This window comes from Balaenoptera ricei, chromosome 13 (assembly GCF_028023285.1).
Source record: "Balaenoptera ricei isolate mBalRic1 chromosome 13, mBalRic1.hap2, whole genome shotgun sequence".
In the NCBI taxonomy this organism is placed as follows: Eukaryota; Metazoa; Chordata; class Mammalia; order Artiodactyla; family Balaenopteridae; genus Balaenoptera; species Balaenoptera ricei.
Genome location: NC_082651.1, coordinates 56,099,132 through 56,117,777, shown reverse-complemented (window position 1 = coordinate 56,117,777; position 18,646 = coordinate 56,099,132). Strand labels below are relative to the sequence as shown.

The 18,646-nt window shown below is 34.4% G+C and overlaps 2 protein-coding genes across 10 annotated transcripts in view; one reads left to right on the top strand and one right to left on the bottom strand.

Moving 5' to 3' along the window:
- Positions 1-1,945, top strand: LOC132376866 (prolyl-tRNA synthetase associated domain-containing protein 1). Its single transcript, XM_059942766.1, has 2 exons — positions 1-154; positions 1,428-1,945. Exons 1-2 carry the CDS (start codon positions 71-73, stop codon positions 1,857-1,859), a joined length of 516 nt encoding a protein of 171 aa, XP_059798749.1. The 5' UTR covers positions 1-70; the 3' UTR covers positions 1,860-1,945.
- A 4,904-nt stretch (positions 1,946-6,849) lies between these two features.
- The window catches only part of CCDC88A (coiled-coil domain containing 88A), a 125,160-nt gene continuing 113,363 nt past the window's right edge, over positions 6,850-18,646 (bottom strand). The window contains exons 26-33 of one of the 9 annotated variants that reach the window (XM_059943311.1): positions 17,642-17,725; positions 16,442-16,645; positions 15,767-15,838; positions 14,703-14,783; positions 12,561-12,820; positions 11,904-12,366; positions 7,640-7,739; positions 6,850-7,111 (exon numbers count right to left, since the gene is read on the bottom strand). In XM_059943311.1, coding sequence (XP_059799294.1) covers positions 7,675-7,739; positions 11,904-12,366; positions 12,561-12,820; positions 14,703-14,783; positions 15,767-15,838; positions 16,442-16,645; positions 17,642-17,725 — 1,229 coding nt within the window. In that variant the 3' untranslated portion in view covers positions 6,850-7,111; positions 7,640-7,674. Of the gene's footprint in view, positions 7,112-7,639; positions 7,740-10,816; positions 12,367-12,560; positions 12,821-14,702; positions 14,784-15,047; positions 15,216-15,766; positions 15,839-16,441; positions 16,646-17,641; positions 17,726-18,646 lie in introns of those variants that run through there. The other 8 variants (XM_059943312.1, XM_059943305.1, XM_059943306.1 and 5 more) reach the window with 8 other exon arrangements.

Here is an 18,646-nt window from a genome sequence, read left to right as displayed (position 1 = left end):
TGCGGGAGGCCACGCCCAGTTTTTCCGTCCGGTCTCTCGGCACCGCATCCGCTAGCGCCACGAGGGCAACATGGCAGGCGGCGAGTTGCGGGCAGCGCTGGAGCAGCTCCTCGAAGCCCTGGCCATCCGCACGGAGGTCGTGGAGCACACGGAGGTGAGGCGCTCCCGCCGGGACCACCCCGGGAGGGGGTGGGCTCTGCTGCAGCTTCTATGGGACGAAGGCGCTAAGCCTAGACGTCCCAGGGGTAATGTGCCGCAGAAACTTCCGTTCTAAGGCATTTCCCGGGATCCAGAGTACGAAAGGGACCTGAAAGCACCATCAAGGGCCTGTCCACTTCGGACGCTGATGTTATTGTGAAAAAACCTGTTTTCTTCTTGGAGTGATTTTTTTTTTTTTTTTTTTTTGGCCGCGCCACGTGGGATGCGGAACCTTAGTTCTCCACCAGGGATCCAACCCGTGACCCCTGCAGTGGAAGCGCGGAGGCGTAACCACTGGACCGCCCGGGAATTCGGAGTGATTTTTTATGTTGAGAACTAGGACAACATATTGAGAACTTGAGCATCTCAAACTGGCTAGGGATGTTTGGTCAGTGTGTCAACTTTATGCGTATGTAAGTTGCCAAGCAGTAAACCCGTCTTTGCAGTGGCTGCAGCAGGTGCATACAGGACGCCAAGGTTAGAGCTTGGTATTTTTTTAACATGATTTATAGATGGGAAGATTTTTTTTGCACATATCTGAAGGAGCCAGTATGTAACCTGAGTGGTGCAAGGACAAAGCTTTTGCCCAACGCTTGAGTAACAGCTAATGATAATTAGGTAGATATGGTGATAATCTTCCAAGTTTAGAGAAATTCATCAAAACTATATTCTTTGACCCTTTTGCCTCCCTTATAGACCACATACTCTCCCCTTTTTTACTGTGCGTATTGCCAGCTTTTCTGATTTTTTTTGTATATTAGTCCAGGGTCTCATTCCCTGCCCTCACTCCCTCTCTGTGGTTATCTGTATAGAGTGGAGATCGTCATATAGCCTGGATGTAATGGAATGCCAAGGAATAGGAGTCTGGGCTGCTATAAACTTTTTTAAATTAATTTTTATTGGAGTATAGTTGATTTACAGTGTTGTGAGGGCTACTATAAACTTTACCAAAAGTTTAATGGAAAAACAAAAAAAGCATTTTAGGAGTGAGAAGGCTTGGCCTGCACATTGGAATGGAGAACTGGCCTAAGAGAAACTATCAATACTTCCTGAGGTCCTGAGATGAGATATATTTGCTAATGGGCTGGGGATGGATGTCCACCAGTGAAATCCAGGGCACTGAGTACTCCCTAACCTTACACCCACCAAGCAATATACAGATAACTGTATGTGTGCAGTGTGTGTATACATGCATATTATTTTTAAACTTCTCATGTGATATTTCACAGGTGTTTACAGTTGAAGAAATGATGCCTCATATCCAACATTTGAAAGGAGCACATAGTAAGAACTTATTTCTTAAAGACAAAAAGAAAAAAGGCTATTGGCTGGTGACAGTTCTTCATGATAGACAAATTAATTTAAATGATCTTGCCAAGCAGTTAGGTGTTGGAAGTGGAAATCTGCGGTTTGCTGATGAAACAGCCATGCTAGAAAAACTGAAAGTTGGCCAAGGCTGTGCCACACCGTTGGCACTCTTCTGTGATGATGGAGATGTGAAATTTGTTCTGGATTCTGCTTTTTTGGAAGGTGGACATGAAAAGGTGTACTTTCATCCAATGACCAATACTGCAACCATGGGATTGAGCCCTGAAGACTTTCTCACATTTGTGAAGAAGACAGGACACGATCCCATAAGACTAAATTTTGATAAAAACTAATTGGGCTAATGTTTAGAATACATTTATTTCTGAAAGCTGTTTTTCTTACTTGTAATTATAAAAAGCATTAAAAGTGGTAAGATATATATGGCACTTTGGTTTGGTGACTACCTAAACGACTTAAGGAGCTATTTAACTATTTCATCTTAAAGGAGCTGTTTTTAAAAAGATATACTGAGGTAGTTTTAGTCAGCTCAGAGATTCCACCCTCCCCTTCCCCCATGACAATTACTTGTTACAGGAATGCCTTCAACAATTAAGCATGAATTAACGTAGGGAGCTCCCTGGTGCCTAGTGGTTGGGATTCTAGGCTTTCACTGCCATGGCCCGGGTTCAATCCCTGGTCAGGGGAACTGAGATCCTGCAAGCTGGGTGGCAGCCTAAATTAATTAATTAATTAACATCAAAACTAAGATTAGTTAACTATCTAAAATTAACTATATTACATCTTCTGTAAGGTGTTTATTATACTTGAAAAAAGCAAGCTGCAAAAACAGCATATATAAAATACATATGACAGTGTACATACAGGGGAAAAAGAGGAATATGGGAATATATTCAACTGTTAATAGTGGTTATCTTTGGGGAATGAGGATTAAGGAATAAGAATTCCCCAGCAATATAATTAAACATGGGGGCAAGGGCAAAACCTTCCTATTACTGGGTGTTCGTTTTTAAACCAATGCTTTTTTTTTCAGTGAAAAGCTAATTTTTAAATAAAATTCTATCTTTAGAAAATTTTAATCTAGAAAAACACTCAAAGTAGGGATGGAAAATGTTATGTCATAATCATTATACTAATGAAATTGTATTTTAAAACTCAGGAGCAGAATATACATAGGCCATTAAGAAGGATTTGCTTAGTCTTCGGAGGTTACAAAATGTGAACATGCTTGAACAAGGTTCCTCTGTCCTCTAGGCTATATTAAATTTTACTCATCCCCTTTCAACTGTGGCATCTAAAGCAGTATAAGAACCCAGGATTATGTATTGTCAGTTGTCATATAGAAGCTAGTTCAAAAACAGAGGAAAATTGATGTACTTTTCCACCTCACTTAGATTCAAACAAAACCCCAGTTGAGGGTATGACTAGACTAGGCTACAAAATAGCCTAGAGGTCTTAGGAAAATTCTCGTTTCCTCTAGAGTACAATCAAGTGAGATATTTGAGGGATAATCATATTTTCCTAAGGTTGAACACTCAAAAAAATAATTTGCTTCTGGTAGAGAAATTGTACTTAATTTGTACCAATTTGCATTACTGAAAGGCAAAAGTGAAAACTTGTCATTTTTGGATATATTTGGTTAGAAACTACAAGTCTACGCAAGGCAGAATTTTTATAAAATACAGAATGGATTTAAGAGATGAGTTAGAAATATTTTCCATAAATGATAACCTTATTTCTGAGGTGCTATGTTAGTTTTTGCCTACTGTGTACCATATCTCTAAGAAAGAGGAAATTTTAGGTTCCTTTACATATAAAATTAAGGTTTAACGAATAGAATCAAAGACACCGAGGACCTTAGATAACTGGTCTAACTGTCCTCCCCACCTTATGGTGAAAACAGGCCCAGAAAGACTGACCTGCCCAAGGACACAAGGCAGGTTGCCATCTCTAACATTATGCCTCCCAATGTCTAGATGTGAAAATGAAAGAGACTGATTTGTACAATCTATTATTGTATTTAAACCTATTTTGAGGTTGACAAAACTGATAGACTCTCAGTTCTCTCCCAAAACCTCCAATACTCATCCCAAAGTGATTAGGACAGAATCATCTAAACAAGGTTATATGTTATGAAACACATAAAATAGGTTTTCTAGGGCAAAGGGAAAGGAAAGAATAATACTTGGCTAAATTATAAGTTATGATTGCTGACCACCTGTTACAAAAATCACCTCTTTTTATATTAGTTTAAAATTCACCTCTTGTTATATCAGTTTAACAAGTGAATGTTAAACCAACTTAATTTTTTTAGGAGAAATAAAGTTAAAAACTAAAATGAAAAATAATGAACGTTTTTAAAAAAAGACAAATCTGCCAAATGATGGTATCTATTTTGTTATAAACTGGATTTTTTGTTATGACCTGTGGCTTATATTAGGTATAGCCAAGTAATAAACATTTTGCCATTCAACTCCAAATTTCTCAGTAGCATTACTTTTAAAGGAACTATTACATCTTTTATATTATTGGATTTGATATTTAATAACAGTTACAAGTACAATGGCAAACACTGAAAGAGAGAACCCTTAGTAGAAAAGAAAAAGACAATTTGAAATCACGTTTTGTTAAAGGGTGTTGTAAGTGCAACTTTATCCATAAGCATTCCTTTTAAGGCATTTTCATTGTCCAGATATCTCAACATGTACATCAAGGTTTATATTATAAAATGGGCTCCTTTTGTATTATTCATTCAAGGCTTAAAGAAAAAAATACATCTCAGGACTAAGTGTAGCAGAAAAGAAAACACAAAAATTCACTTTTCTCATAAAAAGTAACTTAAAATACAAAAGTCATTTAGCATACATTATTACTCCTCATTGTAATTCCAGATTTGGTACAATATCTTTTTCACTTCCTGACATAAAATTTTAAGACAGTGCAGGCTGTAATACTTCATTTGTGAGGTGGCTGCAATTCCGTAATATGCACAGTGATTTTTAAATAGGCTTTTACCATGCCTTGCATGAAAGGTGCTACATACAAACCTGTTTTGTGTACTCTTTGGTAACCACCAGTTCAAAAACTTGGACCGAACATTTCCACATTGCCAGATCTGAAGCACTTTATTGGAGCTCTGGGCCGAAGCTATTACCCTGTATATAAATTCTTTAGTTTCCGAGGGGGTTTCGGTATTGATTTAGAATAGAGCCAGATCATTTAAAAGCATGTCAGGCCCCAGTCCGGAAAGCGGCCCCAGTTAGTTTCTAGTTGGCTACACTATTTTGTTTGGCAGAAGTAGTTTATCTAAGGGAAAAGCATGACTTCATACTAAGTTTGCTTCTGATGGTATCTTTTGGAGACGGTAAAATATTCATGTGGTTATCTAATCCTTTCTTGAAATGGTATGAAAAAGGTGATTAATATAATTGAGAATATTCCGCTTTTGCAGTCTCAAGTATTCTCTTGGTTGTCTTGCTGCATTTTCTCAGGGTCAGCCCACTCAGATTTAGTACTTTATAGGCTACCCTTAAGCATTTTCTAATTGAAGCAGTAATGTGCTGCCTCAGTCAGCATGTTCTCTATTTTAGGATATTAGTGTCCTGGAGAGACCAAGCTGTGATATCATACACCCTCACTGGGCTACCTCCTACTCATTCAATTTCAACTTTCAGTAAATGTCCTGGAATGTGTCCTAGTTGTGCAAATTAGATGCTAGTTAATATAAATCTAAGTTACTCACTTACTGTATTTAGCTAAAACATAATTTCTATATTTACTTTCAATTTATCCACCTAAAGATGAATTTACATTTTTTACATGCAAGTGTCTCTAGACTGCCATGATACCCATTATCAATCTGATACTTGAATCTAGGGAGTCATGATGGAGACATGTTTCAAAGTCTGGAGAATAGGTTTTAAATATGTCTGTTGTGCAATATTTGTATTTTAGTAAGAATCCTTTGTATTTACATTTACATAGCACCTTTCATCCAAGGGTTTAAAAGTGATTTAACTTTACAGCATTATTTGGTGGCAAAACCTAAGTTAATGATGGCATTACGAAGTCCAGGTTCTCTAACTTCCATTTCAGTTTCTTTTCAACTATACATGCTGTATTTCTTTTCATTAATGGTCTTTCTGAAAGTAGACTATGAACACAGCAGTGTTACTGGCCTACCAAAAAGAGAAAGAAAAAAAGAAAGGTGTGAGGAAGGAGGGAGAGAGGGAGACATGTATCTCATGGTTACTAGGTTAGTGATGAAACACACAGTTCATAAACCACACACTATGGAATTATTCCAAAAAGATTTTTAGAGCTGGTAGTGAGAGCCTAAGAAGTATATTGTTAAAATTAAAAAGTTAGTATCTTTCTCATTTCAGACCTTTAAGATTATTCTGATATTTGTTAAATAATGAATTTGCATTAGTAAGTATCAATGCAGTTTTTTGACTTCATAAGAAAATAAAACTGTGATATAAAACTGGAACTACAAAAAAATTGATGTTTCCCTGGGTTGACTAAATTTACTTTTTTTTGTGCTTCTTTCAAATGTTTAAGGTAACAAATGCATACAAATATTTCAAAAGTACCGATAACAGTTACCAACTTTAATGTAGTATTATAAAGGACAAAAACAGAAAAATTTTTATTAATAAGTGATAACCTTAATAATAAATGAGTTCCTGGCAAAATGCAGATCATAGTAAATTATTTACATTATTTTTGCCATAAGAAAACTTCTTAAGCAACAGTCAGCTCTCAAGTTAAAAAACAAACACATACATAACCCAGTACTAAAGGAGGGAAATGAGTTCAAACACAACAGCTTTATCTTGGGAATGCCATTTGCTAGAAAACCACCTTACTAAAAAAAAGTTTCAGAAAAACACACTTTAATTACCTTAGATCCATGTGTGAATTGCTTAGTGTTGCTAGTGGGGAATACGGAAAGATTAATATCACTGTAAATTTTTTATAACTCCTATCTTATGGATTTTTCAGAGTTATCTCATAAACTGAATTTATTTTGCAGTGCATCAAAATAATTGGCTTAAAAAAAAAAAGAATACCAACACATGCAGTCTGCTAACCAAATAAGGCTCTGACATGCCAAAACAATGTTCTCTGTATCTTGATATATAGTACATCCCACAACATACTACAGCATTTAATTTAGGTTTACACAACTAAATATAAATGGCTAGATTTAGACTAATACTTAGCAGAAGCATTAAGCAAACATGGATAAATTCATAAACAAATGATGAAAGAAGTATATTGTTCTTGGAGTACTTCTTGAAACCTTAAAACACTTGGTCCTTAGTGAGAGAACATCCTTTATTCAGTAGATCTTAACAGTACAATGTACGGTAAGTCACAAAACCTTCTAAAAATTTTGGCAGTTGACTCCAGTAGTGCTCCTTGATTCAAGGAAGGAATGAAGGTTTGTATTTCTTTCCTGCTCTAGTCACGAAGGATTGTTAAAGTCTTAAAGATTTTAAAAAGTGATTCCTATAGTTGGGTGTCTTGTTACTTCAGAAATAAAGGCTTCACACTGAGAAACTGAAGGACACTTTTCTCTCTGTATTTAGTTGGAAGGTAGAAAGAAGAAAGAAAATATAAGAAAAGCTTGAAGATAAGAGATATAAAATACAGAGCAACCACTAAAAGAACAGCATGCACCAGATACTTCTATAGGGATGAGAGTGACAGAAAGTCAGAGACAATTTTTCTTTGAGTGGCTCTTCATAGAAAAGGCATTTAATTTATTCTCCTCAATTATCAAGAATGTTGCACAGAAGTTGTATTCCTACCACAAAGAAAGACTTCAAACTGAAAAAGTAATTTCTAAAACATTACTCATTAGTAAAATCAAATTTAAATTGAGGGGAAAAAAGAAAAATAATTTTTAAAGATTGGTTTCCTGCACTGATGGGAAAAATCTTTTGGGACTCACCTAATCTTGATTTACTAGTAAGACAGAAAGTCATGAATTAAAGCAAGCAATATTTACATCTGTTAATGCAATGTGCACTTGTTCTTACACTTAATGCCAGTTAGTTTGTATAAATGAGATTAATCTCATTTACATTTTAAGCAAGAAACTCACCACTTGGCCCACATGTCATGTAGTGGGTAATAGAATTAGGAGCTTTGTTGCTCCCTAGACCTGCTTTTTGAATTTCTGCTTTCTTGTACTTTGTCCACATCTGCAGGAGAAAAGCATTTCATGTTATTTAATGAAAGGCTAAACAGAATACAATTCATGAAGATAAGAAACTAAAGAGCTCTCATTGAGTAGGGCAAGGAGAAGGAATCTAACTCTGGAAATGTTATTAATCCGAAAGACATCTCTCTACTTAAAGACTGATTTTTATATTTTAAAAGCTATTAAGTAATATACTTATGCCCTCTTAGTGTCAGATAGGTTTACTTACTATGTTTATTTAACTAAATGGTCACATATAGTTTTAAAGTAAAAAATAATCTTGCATGCAGCAGCAGAAACATCCACAATGAAATAATTGTATTATTTACTAAGAAAACCAGGGCTTGAGGCATAATTTATTGGCAAATAATATACCTATTTACACTGTTAGAACTAAAATTGCTTTGATCAAAGGGGACCCAGTGCCTCACAACATAAATTTACAATGTCACAAATAATAAGGGTGTAATTTCTAGAAATTTAAGCTAGGAATATGAAAGCTATTCAATTTCATCTAAAACTGGGGTACTAATACAGGCATACCTCGGAGATATTGCAAGTTTGGTTCCAGACCACTGTAATAAAGTGAATATTGCAATAAAGCGAGTCACAAGAATTTTTAGTTCCCAATGCATGTAAAAGTTGTGTTTACACTGTACTGTAGTCTATTAAGTATGCAATAGCATTATATCTAAAAAACAAAGTACATACCTTAATTTAAAAATACTTTGCAAAAAAGTGCTAACCATCATCTGAGCCTTTAGCAAGTCATAATCGTTTTGCAATAGTAACATCAAATACCACTGATCACAGATCACCATAACAAATATAACAATAATGAGAAAGTCTGAAATAGTCTGAGAATTACCAAAATGTGACACAGAGACACGAACTGAGCAAATGCTGTTGGAAAAATGGCGCCGATAGGCTTGCTCAACACAGGGTTGCCACAAACCTTCAATTTGTAAAAAAATGCAGTATCTGTTAAGTACAATAAAGCAAAGTGCGATAAAACGAGGTATGCCTGTAATCTGTGAAGCCGCTAGAGTATTTATGGAGCTGTCTTGGAGGAAAAAAAGTGCCACTGCTCAATTGAGTCAGAGTTGCTTCACTTTTATCCCCCCCCCAAAAAATTTTTTTTTAAATTGGGGCAGCTTTGTAAGATTTCATTCATAGAAAATATTATGTTGATTTTTTTAAAGTTTGGGAAACACTAGCTCTATATGATTTCTAAGGTTCTTCTCACTGCTAAAATTTTGATTTCAAGTGCTATCAAGAAACACAGGTAAAATAGTGTTTGGGGGGAATTTTATGACTCTACAGCTGGTGACAGTTTCTGGCGGAAGTCTAACCTGTATTCTTTGACATCAAGACACATGGACATGGTATGTATCTATCTGTCTTACATGCACAGTGTGTATGTTCTTTTGGAAAACATGCTGTATATATAACTATAGCCATTTGGGTTAGAAATACTTCTTTCCTGTAAGTCTAATATTGTAAAATAATCAGTTTTTACTATAATAGCATATGATTTCTCAATATATTTTTATAAATAAATTTAATATTTTAAACAAAGTATAAGGCCAGACTTATCTGAAAAGTTGAAATGGTTGTGAAATAATCTTTGACTAAATGTGGAAATTACACTAATTATTACATTTGTATCATATATGGCCCCATGTAATCTCACCTATATTTACCATTAAGTTTTATTATCAGGTTATGAAAAAAGGGACACCAAAAACATTTGAAATGTTCGGACTGATTATGAAACAAGTGACAACAAAACAGACTGATGTATTCATGTAGATACTAAAAAATATGAAAAAGTCTGATTGTGTTTATTTGATTACCTGCATTAAAAGCATTTTTAGTAAGAGCTGGCTATGAGAAAAGAGAATAGCTTAATTTATAAAGGATACAAATGTCTTTCTTTCTTTTTTTAAAAAGTTTTGGCCGTGCCACACGGTTTGCAGGATCAGGGAGCCCTGGTTTCGCGACCAGGGATAAAACCTGGGCCCTCAGCAGTAAAAGCGTGGAGTCCTAACCACTGGACTGCCAGGGAATTGCCAGGATACACATTTCATTAAGCAAAGATTCTCTATAAACTTTGTTTTCTTTCGCCCAATTAATAACAATAATAATTTAATACAACGTGTAAAATAATAATTTCCTCCCCATTTTTAAAGTTACATTTCAAATCATTTCTTCTAGATGCCAGGCTGCATGACTGTCAGTAATATTTAGGCTGAATCAAGATGGCAAAAACATTTCAGAGACAGAACTAAGATATACTTCTCTAGAAGTAAGTGAGTCAGGGTTATGGGTTTCTTGAGGTTTTCTTTTGTTTTGTTTTATTCTGGAATAAGACAATTCAAGTTTAGCTGATTCTGCTTTAAAAGTGCTATGACCACAGCAAGATAATTTTAAAGTTTATGACATGAGTCAGAGTTAGCAAATATTTTCTCCATCTTTTATGATTAATTTTTAGTTAAGAGCTTGCATTTATTCTTAATTCTAAAATTTGTTCTACTAAAAACATACTTGTTTGCTTAAGTGATTACAAATACTAATTTTGCATTTTATTTTAGCACAATGTACTCCTTTTAGAAAATTCTGTTTTAAGGACAGACATATATAATTTAGTAATAAATTATAGAATTATATAAGTAACAATCTTCACCACTTTATAAGCTTGCTACCCTTTTTGAACAGAAGTAAAAATGCAGATTTCTCACACATGGAGTATGATTTGCTTTATTTCTCTTTGACTCTCTATAAAAAAAAAACCTGAAAAAACTACTGTGTTAACTGATGCCAAGTAAAAAAGTCATCTTGAAGGAAAGATAGTACTTGAGCTCTTACATTTATCAAATGAAGAAAAGTGCAGAGAAGAAACAGAATACAAATACTCCTAGTCCCTGTATGTCACATTTAAATTTGATGTTTTTTTTTTAAAAAAAAAAAAGAATTACGCTAAATTTACGAGTATTAACAAAGTTTTAAATCTGAACAATTTTATAAATATGAGCAGTAGTTAATAACTATTTCTTTGAAAATAAAACAGCAGGGCAGAAGGCATAATTAAATGGCAAAAGAAAATGACATCTTTTTAACATGTTTTCCTTACTAATACTATACACGTGCAATATGAAGTGCACATTTTGGGAAAAAAAAAAAGAAGAGGAAGAGAGGTAGGGAGAGAGGGAAAGGGGAGCAAAGGGAGGGAGAGAGACAATGAGCATTCTTTTTTGGAACCAATGAAGTAAATATGACTTGGAAATGCCTTGTTGGTAATTATAGCATGCAACCATTTTAACATGCTTCTAGGTATCAAAGTAACAATCTCTTATTAGGTGACAAGAAATGTCAAAGAGGAGCATGTATTGTTAAGGTTCTTAAAGTCATGCAAAAAATGTACAATGCAATTAATATTTCATGCAAGCTTTGTTGTGGTTACATAATCACATTTATATACATGCCACAATGTACACCTGAACACTATCTACAATTTAAAAATAAAAGTATAAACCTAGCCAAATGATACTTTTCAACAGCAGCTCTTCAAATCAGATTAGAGAAGCATAGAGCATATCAAATGACATCAGTATTATATTGTGCAGTTTTGATCATACACAACCATATTCATACCAAACAGTTTGATTATCCTCAGAAACCAACAATGCAGCTTCTGTGTCATCAGGATACAGGCATGCAGGAGTGATAAGATTATTGCTAACTACAGAAGACTGTGGGTTACTGTTACTGCAGTTCTGATTATCAGAAAACTGCTCAGTATCTTTCTGTGCAGCTTTATCCAAAGAAGTAGAAGCCTGGTCAGTTAGCCTGGTGACTGGTCTGGGAGGTAGCCCACTTATGTTACTAACTAATTCTGTATTCAGGGATAAAAATGGCTGAGATGGATGAGCCACAGTAAATGAGTCTATGCTATCTTTAGCTGATATTCCAAATGCATCATTAGACATATTAACAGTGGCAAAAGTTTGGTTTAGAAAATGTGACCTTTCTGTTCTTGAGTTTCTGGCCTGGGCATATGGAGACGTGGGCTTGTCTGTAGCTAAATCATTTTGTGCTTGAGAACCTACAGCATAAGTTGGACTGTGAAGTGGATGAGAGGACCACTGGTGTAAACGGTACTCACTAGATGTTGCAGTGATGCTGCTATCAGCAGTAGCTGGTGGTGAATCAACTGACATAGGTAGTCTACTGTCCTTGGTCAAAAAGTCATGGATGCTTGTCCTTCGGGTAGTTCCTTCAGCAGTAGAGATCACACTGCTTGCACGAGGTAAAGTGGCATAGGGATTACTATCTTTTGATTGTCGTGACAGAGAAGTTTCTTTTACTACTTTTATCTTTCCTTGAGTGCCTAGTGTAGGCTTTCCTGAAGAACTAATGAAATAGGTATCTTCAGTCTTTTGAGGACCAGGTCTCACAAATTGTTCAGGCTTAGTTGTCCGTCTATCATAGAAGTCTCCTGGAGTTTTTCCACTTACTGACCTGGCCAGACCACAGCTAACTGGTTTGTTTTTTCCCAAAAAGTCAGAAGAGACAGACAAACTTTTCATTACTTCATCTAAAAGATTCTCTTGACTTGAGGGCTTTATCTGTTTAAAAAAAAAATCAAAGCAGATTAGTGAATACAGCCATGCTTTTACTTTCCTGATACATTAGACTGTGCAATAAAAAAATTGCTAATGCCTCTAAACCCTCCTTAAAAAAAAAAAACCTCTAAAGTTCAACCATAGAAATTTAACTTGTAGTGTCCATCTAAATTAAGGTCACCATAGATAAAACTAACCTGTATTGAGGTAAGCTTGTTGCTTTCTTCCAAAAACTGTTGTAGAGTAACAACTTCACTTCCAGGGGAACCAGTTTTGACCTTGTGATGTGCTCGACTCTCTAGTGTTTTGTGCTGGAGCACTGGACTTGATTTGGGCTGTCTTTTCAAGTATTGGATTGGACTGCTACCACTGCTGGACCACGCCTCATGCTCATGAAGCAGGCTAAATTCTCCACTGCTGTGGCTTTGTGGCCTGCTTTGGATATTAACTGCACCTGCTTTTGGAGTAAATGGTGTGTTAAGAGTTCAATAATAGAAACGAGATTAAAACTATGTAAGTACTGACATCTGTTGACTGGATTCTTACGAATAGCCAAACTGACTTTCAAAGCTTTATTCAGAAATGCTTAGTAAACCATGTTAATCTCCCATCAGTCTAACAAATGTCTACCATAGCATGCTTCCTTATTTGTCAAGTTGACAAATATTATAAGCTCCACAAGGGCAAAGACTTGCCATCACCACCATACCCACAACCTAAACAAATAAAGCAGGCACTCAATACATTTGATGAGTAAATGAATGAATAAACAAGGAAATAATACATTTTTTAAAAGTCAGGTTCAAATAATTGTAAAACACCTCACAATTTAAAACAAAACATGATTATATGAATTTTAAATTATTTGAGAATGTTAAAACCAAAAACTCTTCTAAATGCTAAAAATTCTAATTCTTTGACTTTCTATGAGGTCTGTATTCCTTATTTGAAGGCTTATTTGTTGATCCTAAATGAATAATCTTAAAGAAATATTTTAAAAATTTAAACAGCAAGCATCTAAGGAAAGTCAAATGGAGACATGATGTAATTACTTAGAAAATTCCAGTAAAAATATAAAATTAAGTATGTAGTATTTTATTCTTTAATGTCTGAATCATTCTGCTGAATGATTCTCCCTGATTCTCCCTGCTTTCCACTGTTGGTATGGTGGCTATACAGCTTTCAAAGACTCGGTTGAGGCTGAACAACTATACAGAATGCAAATTACTAGTTCTGGAAAAAAGCTCCCTAAAGTTTATGCTATTCCTTAAGAGTGCTTATTCATTTTGATCCATTGCAAACTGTGTAGATACAGCATTAAGATAGAAAATGCAACTTTCCATGGTTTCCTAATCACAGAGAATAAAATGGGTCAGGAAAGATTTTGGTTCAAGCTATGTAACATTTTACAGGAAAAAGATTTTCTTAAATTTTCAAATCAGAAAAGACTTATTTACATTTCAGACTATATTTTTCTACAGAATATAAAAACATGATTATAAAAAATGAAAAAATAATCCCTCCTTGAAATCAGATTTTTCAGATCATTGCAACAAAGTCAAAGCATTAATAATAAAATATAATCACAACTGAGACAAAATGATTTTATAATATGAAAAAGCAACAGAACAAATGCACTCATTATAATTTAACAATTCTGGACTGTAGAGAACAACTACTTTCACAAACCTTTATAATCTATTAAATAATTCCAGAATCTGAGTAAGCAGTATACCTTTAAGGAAAAAGGTGTTAGTCAATACTTCCAGACATTTACATAAAAATCTCACCTTGGAATGCGTATTAAAAAATTGAGGAAAAAGATATCTTGAACTAATTCTTTATATGAACTATATGCACCCATTTGGCTCTTGTTACACTTACACACACACATACACACACACAATTGTCTTTTCAAATTAAAAAAATATATTCCTCCTTATTTCGTGGATAAGAAAAGCTAAAAGTATTTCTAAAACACCTTCTGTGAGTTCAATGTACATGTATCATGAGAAAGTTAAGGACAACCACTTTCATGACAAAGACAAAATGTAAGTAAAATAAGAACCTATAGATATTTTGAAATATAAAGATTACAAGAAAAAGATTTTATCTGTGAGGATGAAAAATGGAAACTAAAATAACTGCTCCTGTTTTTACATTTGTACACATTGAAATACATTTGTATTGCAATGTGAAAAGTATAAAATATTCCAAGGAACTATGTTCCAAACATAGAATGATTTGGATTTCATACTTTACCCCAGAAACTTCATCAATCTCCCACTTTTAAATCTGGAAATGGATGGAGCATATTAATAAATTTACCTACAGCATACCTTTGACTTCATGGAGTGAAGCATTATTATTGCTATTGCTAGTGGATGTTCTGCCACTATCAAGGCTGGCTGGTCTCGAAGCTAAATGAAAAAATCAGGAGACAGTGATAAAACTTCCAGCTGAAGACAATGAACTTTACATTCTGATTACAGAATGCTTTGAGGAAGCAATCATGCATACTTTCACAGGCTGAGCATGCCCACAGAGTTGACTCTTACAGATTAGAGAGCAAAGGCATTTCCAGATAGTTCAGTTAAACAGTTGAGAACAGGACACTTCTCAGACAATAGCTGAGATTCAAAGAAAAGAAGATAAAAGTGCATAATTAGATTTGGAAATGGATTTCTAGATGGATACCAGGACTGTTTTAGTTGAACAGAATGACATGCCCCCCCAAAAAGAAAGCTGGTGATTAGGTCACTTACAACAGATCAGACAAGGAACCCTGCACATTGCAGAGATGCCACGAACAGGAGGAATATGAGCATCTGCACAGTTAATGTCCTGTATTCCTATCCATACAAGGGAAACAATTGCACAGTTAACATGGCCCTATCCTACTTCTTAAAGTCCTGCTTACATATGAAATTCCTTTAACATATTCCTTTACATATGAAATTCTGTTATCCACTATTTGTTAATTTAGTTTGGTAAGATATGACTTTCCAGATAGAAACTAAAAACTCTGAAATGCTCAACATAGCAGAAAATGTGGTTTCTTACAGTTTGTCCTTTGCCAAAGTGAATATTTTTAAAACCAAACATAAAATGTATCTCATCACTTTAACCTTATGCCAAAATGGCAACAAAATTACCTTTGAGCATTGTGCAGGCATACTTTATAAATGACCTTGATGAAAACAGAGTCAATTTGGATGAAATAATAACCTTAAAAAAGGCAAAAGGGGGTAGTAGGTTTGAAGAAATAGCAGAGGTAGCTATGAGATGCAGGTTAGAGAAAACATGCTTGCTGGCAGTGCCACATTCAGCAGGTCAATGCAAGAGTCTTAGCATTCTCATTCTGTATGTAATATGTACTCTCTAAATAAAGTTCATATCTTACCATGAACTCTTGATCCCGTACTAGAATCATCACTAATACCTTGTGGACTTACGTCTTCAAAGGATGTAGTATCTACATAAAATAGCAAAATGAATATAAAAATATTTTTAACAAAAAAATTATAAAATTTTATTTATGCAGAATATGGAAATTCTTTTTCAACCATGTATAATACATCTTGATTTAACATATTTCATAGATTCAATCAGAAACGAATAGGAGTAAGAAACAGAATAGCTCTGATGAGAGTTGACTTGCTTAGGGAAAACACCAGAAGCACTGAAACAATCTGCCTGTGACCCTGCAAAGCAAAGCAAGAGCCTGGGTTGCTCTATATGGTTCTCTGTGATGCTATAGTGTTTCTAGGTTTTTCTGTGTTTTTTTTTTTTAAAGCTTCTATCACTCTCTCCTTTTCTCATTCTTTTACTTGGTTTACTTTTCCATTTCTTGTTAGTTCATTATCTGTTTGTTATGAAAGGCCTAGGAAAAGATTTTAGTTATTTGTTCGATGTTTTAAATTTTTGACATGATTTGAAAATTCCCTCAGATCAAATCCAGATTGTTTTGATCATTATTTCAGGTTGCTGCTGTCAAAAAAGTAAACATGGCAAAGTCAAATTAAAATTCCTGTTGCCAACAGTTAACACCACAGCGCAAATAGCAGACGGCCTATACCTTTATTATTAACCAACTGCTTGGATCTGAAGCCTGTAGAAGAGTTGACAGTTGAAAAGTTGATGGCTGTAGTAGAGAAGGCCATAGCTCCCAATTCTTTTCTCCTTTTACCCGTTGAAATATCATCAGGAACCTCCAAATTCTCAGTACTACCTGTCCACTGTCCTCCTGCTAGGACCATGGACTGCACCAGGTCATTCATGGCTGGGATGCAAATGAAAGCAAATGAATCAGCATGGTTAATGTATTTGCTCTTATTTCTATTTTGTATTATAAATGATATGACTTTTGTCTATGGATTAATGCAAGTGAAATAAAAAACTAACCACAAGGTCATTTGAATTATGACATGCATTCAGCTGAATGAAATGAGTAGGCCGAAGGCTGATAAACTTCAATAAATGTTTTTATCACCCTCCACCCCCTTTAAAGATAGGAAAAGGAAATTTACTCTGTACAACTGCCATGCTTTTGAGCAGTGATGTACAATATAATTAGAAGCCTTCATAATGTGGTTCTGTGGTGACAAAAATGGCATGAATAAAGGTAATATGGAGAGCAGTTCTTTACAGCATCACTACTGAAAATGATAAAGAGTCCTTGGTCAGAGCAGATTACTGAAGAAATTATTCATTTTATGAATCAAATAAGTATACCATTCAATAAAAACCTGAAAGAGAGGATATCCAAAGTGACAGACATTTAATATGATTATGTATTTACCTATTCCACTTAAAAAAAGAAAAACCAGAGTATTATTATATAAAGAATGACAAACATTCTCAAGGGTTACAGGCCATTTTATTTATTTATTTATTTAATCCTAGTTCATTAAGAAATTAAATACCTAATGCTAAAGGTTTTGTTATATTTTCTTTAAGTAAATTTCTTTGGGAAGAAATCTCTATGGCATATAAAATTAAAGGTTTTTTTCTGCCAACTTTTAGAAAGTACTGGAAATTTCCAAGTATATTACATGTATGACTAAACATATGCATGTATATGTATAAGTGAACATACATATAATGCAAATTCAGTGCCAGTTAAGAAAAAAAATATTCTTCCAGCTCCTTGTATTACAGGAAGACTGCACTTTGCAAAATAAGAAAATTGGCACAGTCCAAAGAATGGTTAGTGAAAAATTAGTAATGGAAGCCAGTGTAGTCATTTGAAAGAAGCTGAACTGTCATAAAGTCTTACACATGGAACGACGGTAGCAGGCCTTCATTTTGTCTTTATCCTTCGGTCTGTTCCTCAAAAAGGGCAGTCTTTTCAGTGCAACCACTTTAATGTCAGAGCATGAGGAAAAACAGAAACAGAAAAATGAAAGAAAAAAGGGAGAAGAACAGATGGGAGTTAAATGTTGAAATTAAGGACAGAAATGAATGTCTGAGCTTCAGCTATGTAAACTATACTAAAGCTATTACTCTCGTGCTGCTGAGTGATAATGAAATATGAAATATGTACTTTGATACTTTAAAATACTTGAAAAAGCACTGAAGACAATGATGAGAAACATATACTTTGAAAGCTTGGATTGACTAAAGTCCTAGAAATATAGGAACTGATTAGAACTACTTACAGAAGGAACAATTTTCCTAGTTAAGTTGTAAAGATACACCTTTATTATTAGGGCCATTATTGGTGGATCACAGAGTACACATGATGAAAATGTAGAAGGCTTTCAGTCCTCTATTTTCTTTAACTTTTTAAATTATAAGATTTTATTTTGGAAAAAAGGTAATTCAGAAAAATGTACATCCTGTACATTTTTAGTACAAGCATTAGGTAAAATGCCTCAACAAAAACTAGGGGATGTTTAAAATAATCTAAAGAAACTTAAAAAAACTTTCATTATTTCCTTAAACTTCAAAAAAGAAAATAGGGAATTACTTCTTGGTTTAAACTGAATTCTGGTGCATTATTTAGCAGCACCACAGAAATATATACTCTTCTAAGAGAAGTCTTTCAAAAGATGACCATTATATTAATTTCATTTTGCAAAAGGTTGGCTGGGAGAAAGAAAAAACAGTATTTTGATAGTAGCTTTTAAGCTTTGATAAGCCTAAAAGATAAAGAGGTAACCTAAAGCAAGCAAAAATGACAGAAAAATATGTATTTATAACATTTTTAGATATTTTAAAGGGCTTTTGGGGTTATTAAAAAAATCAAAGGTAGCACTATGCAGGAAAATTATATGAAGGA

What these genes read in the sequence shown, in the direction of transcription:
- LOC132376866 (XM_059942766.1), top strand. Translation starts at nt 71, where the DNA reads ATGGCAGGCGGCGAGTTGCGGGCAGCGCTGGAGCAGCTCCTCGAAGCC. An exon ending in AGGTCGTGGAGCACACGGAG is followed by an intron (nt 155 to 1,427) that starts GTGAGGCGCTCC and finishes GATATTTCACAG; the next exon opens with GTGTTTACAGTTGAAGAAAT.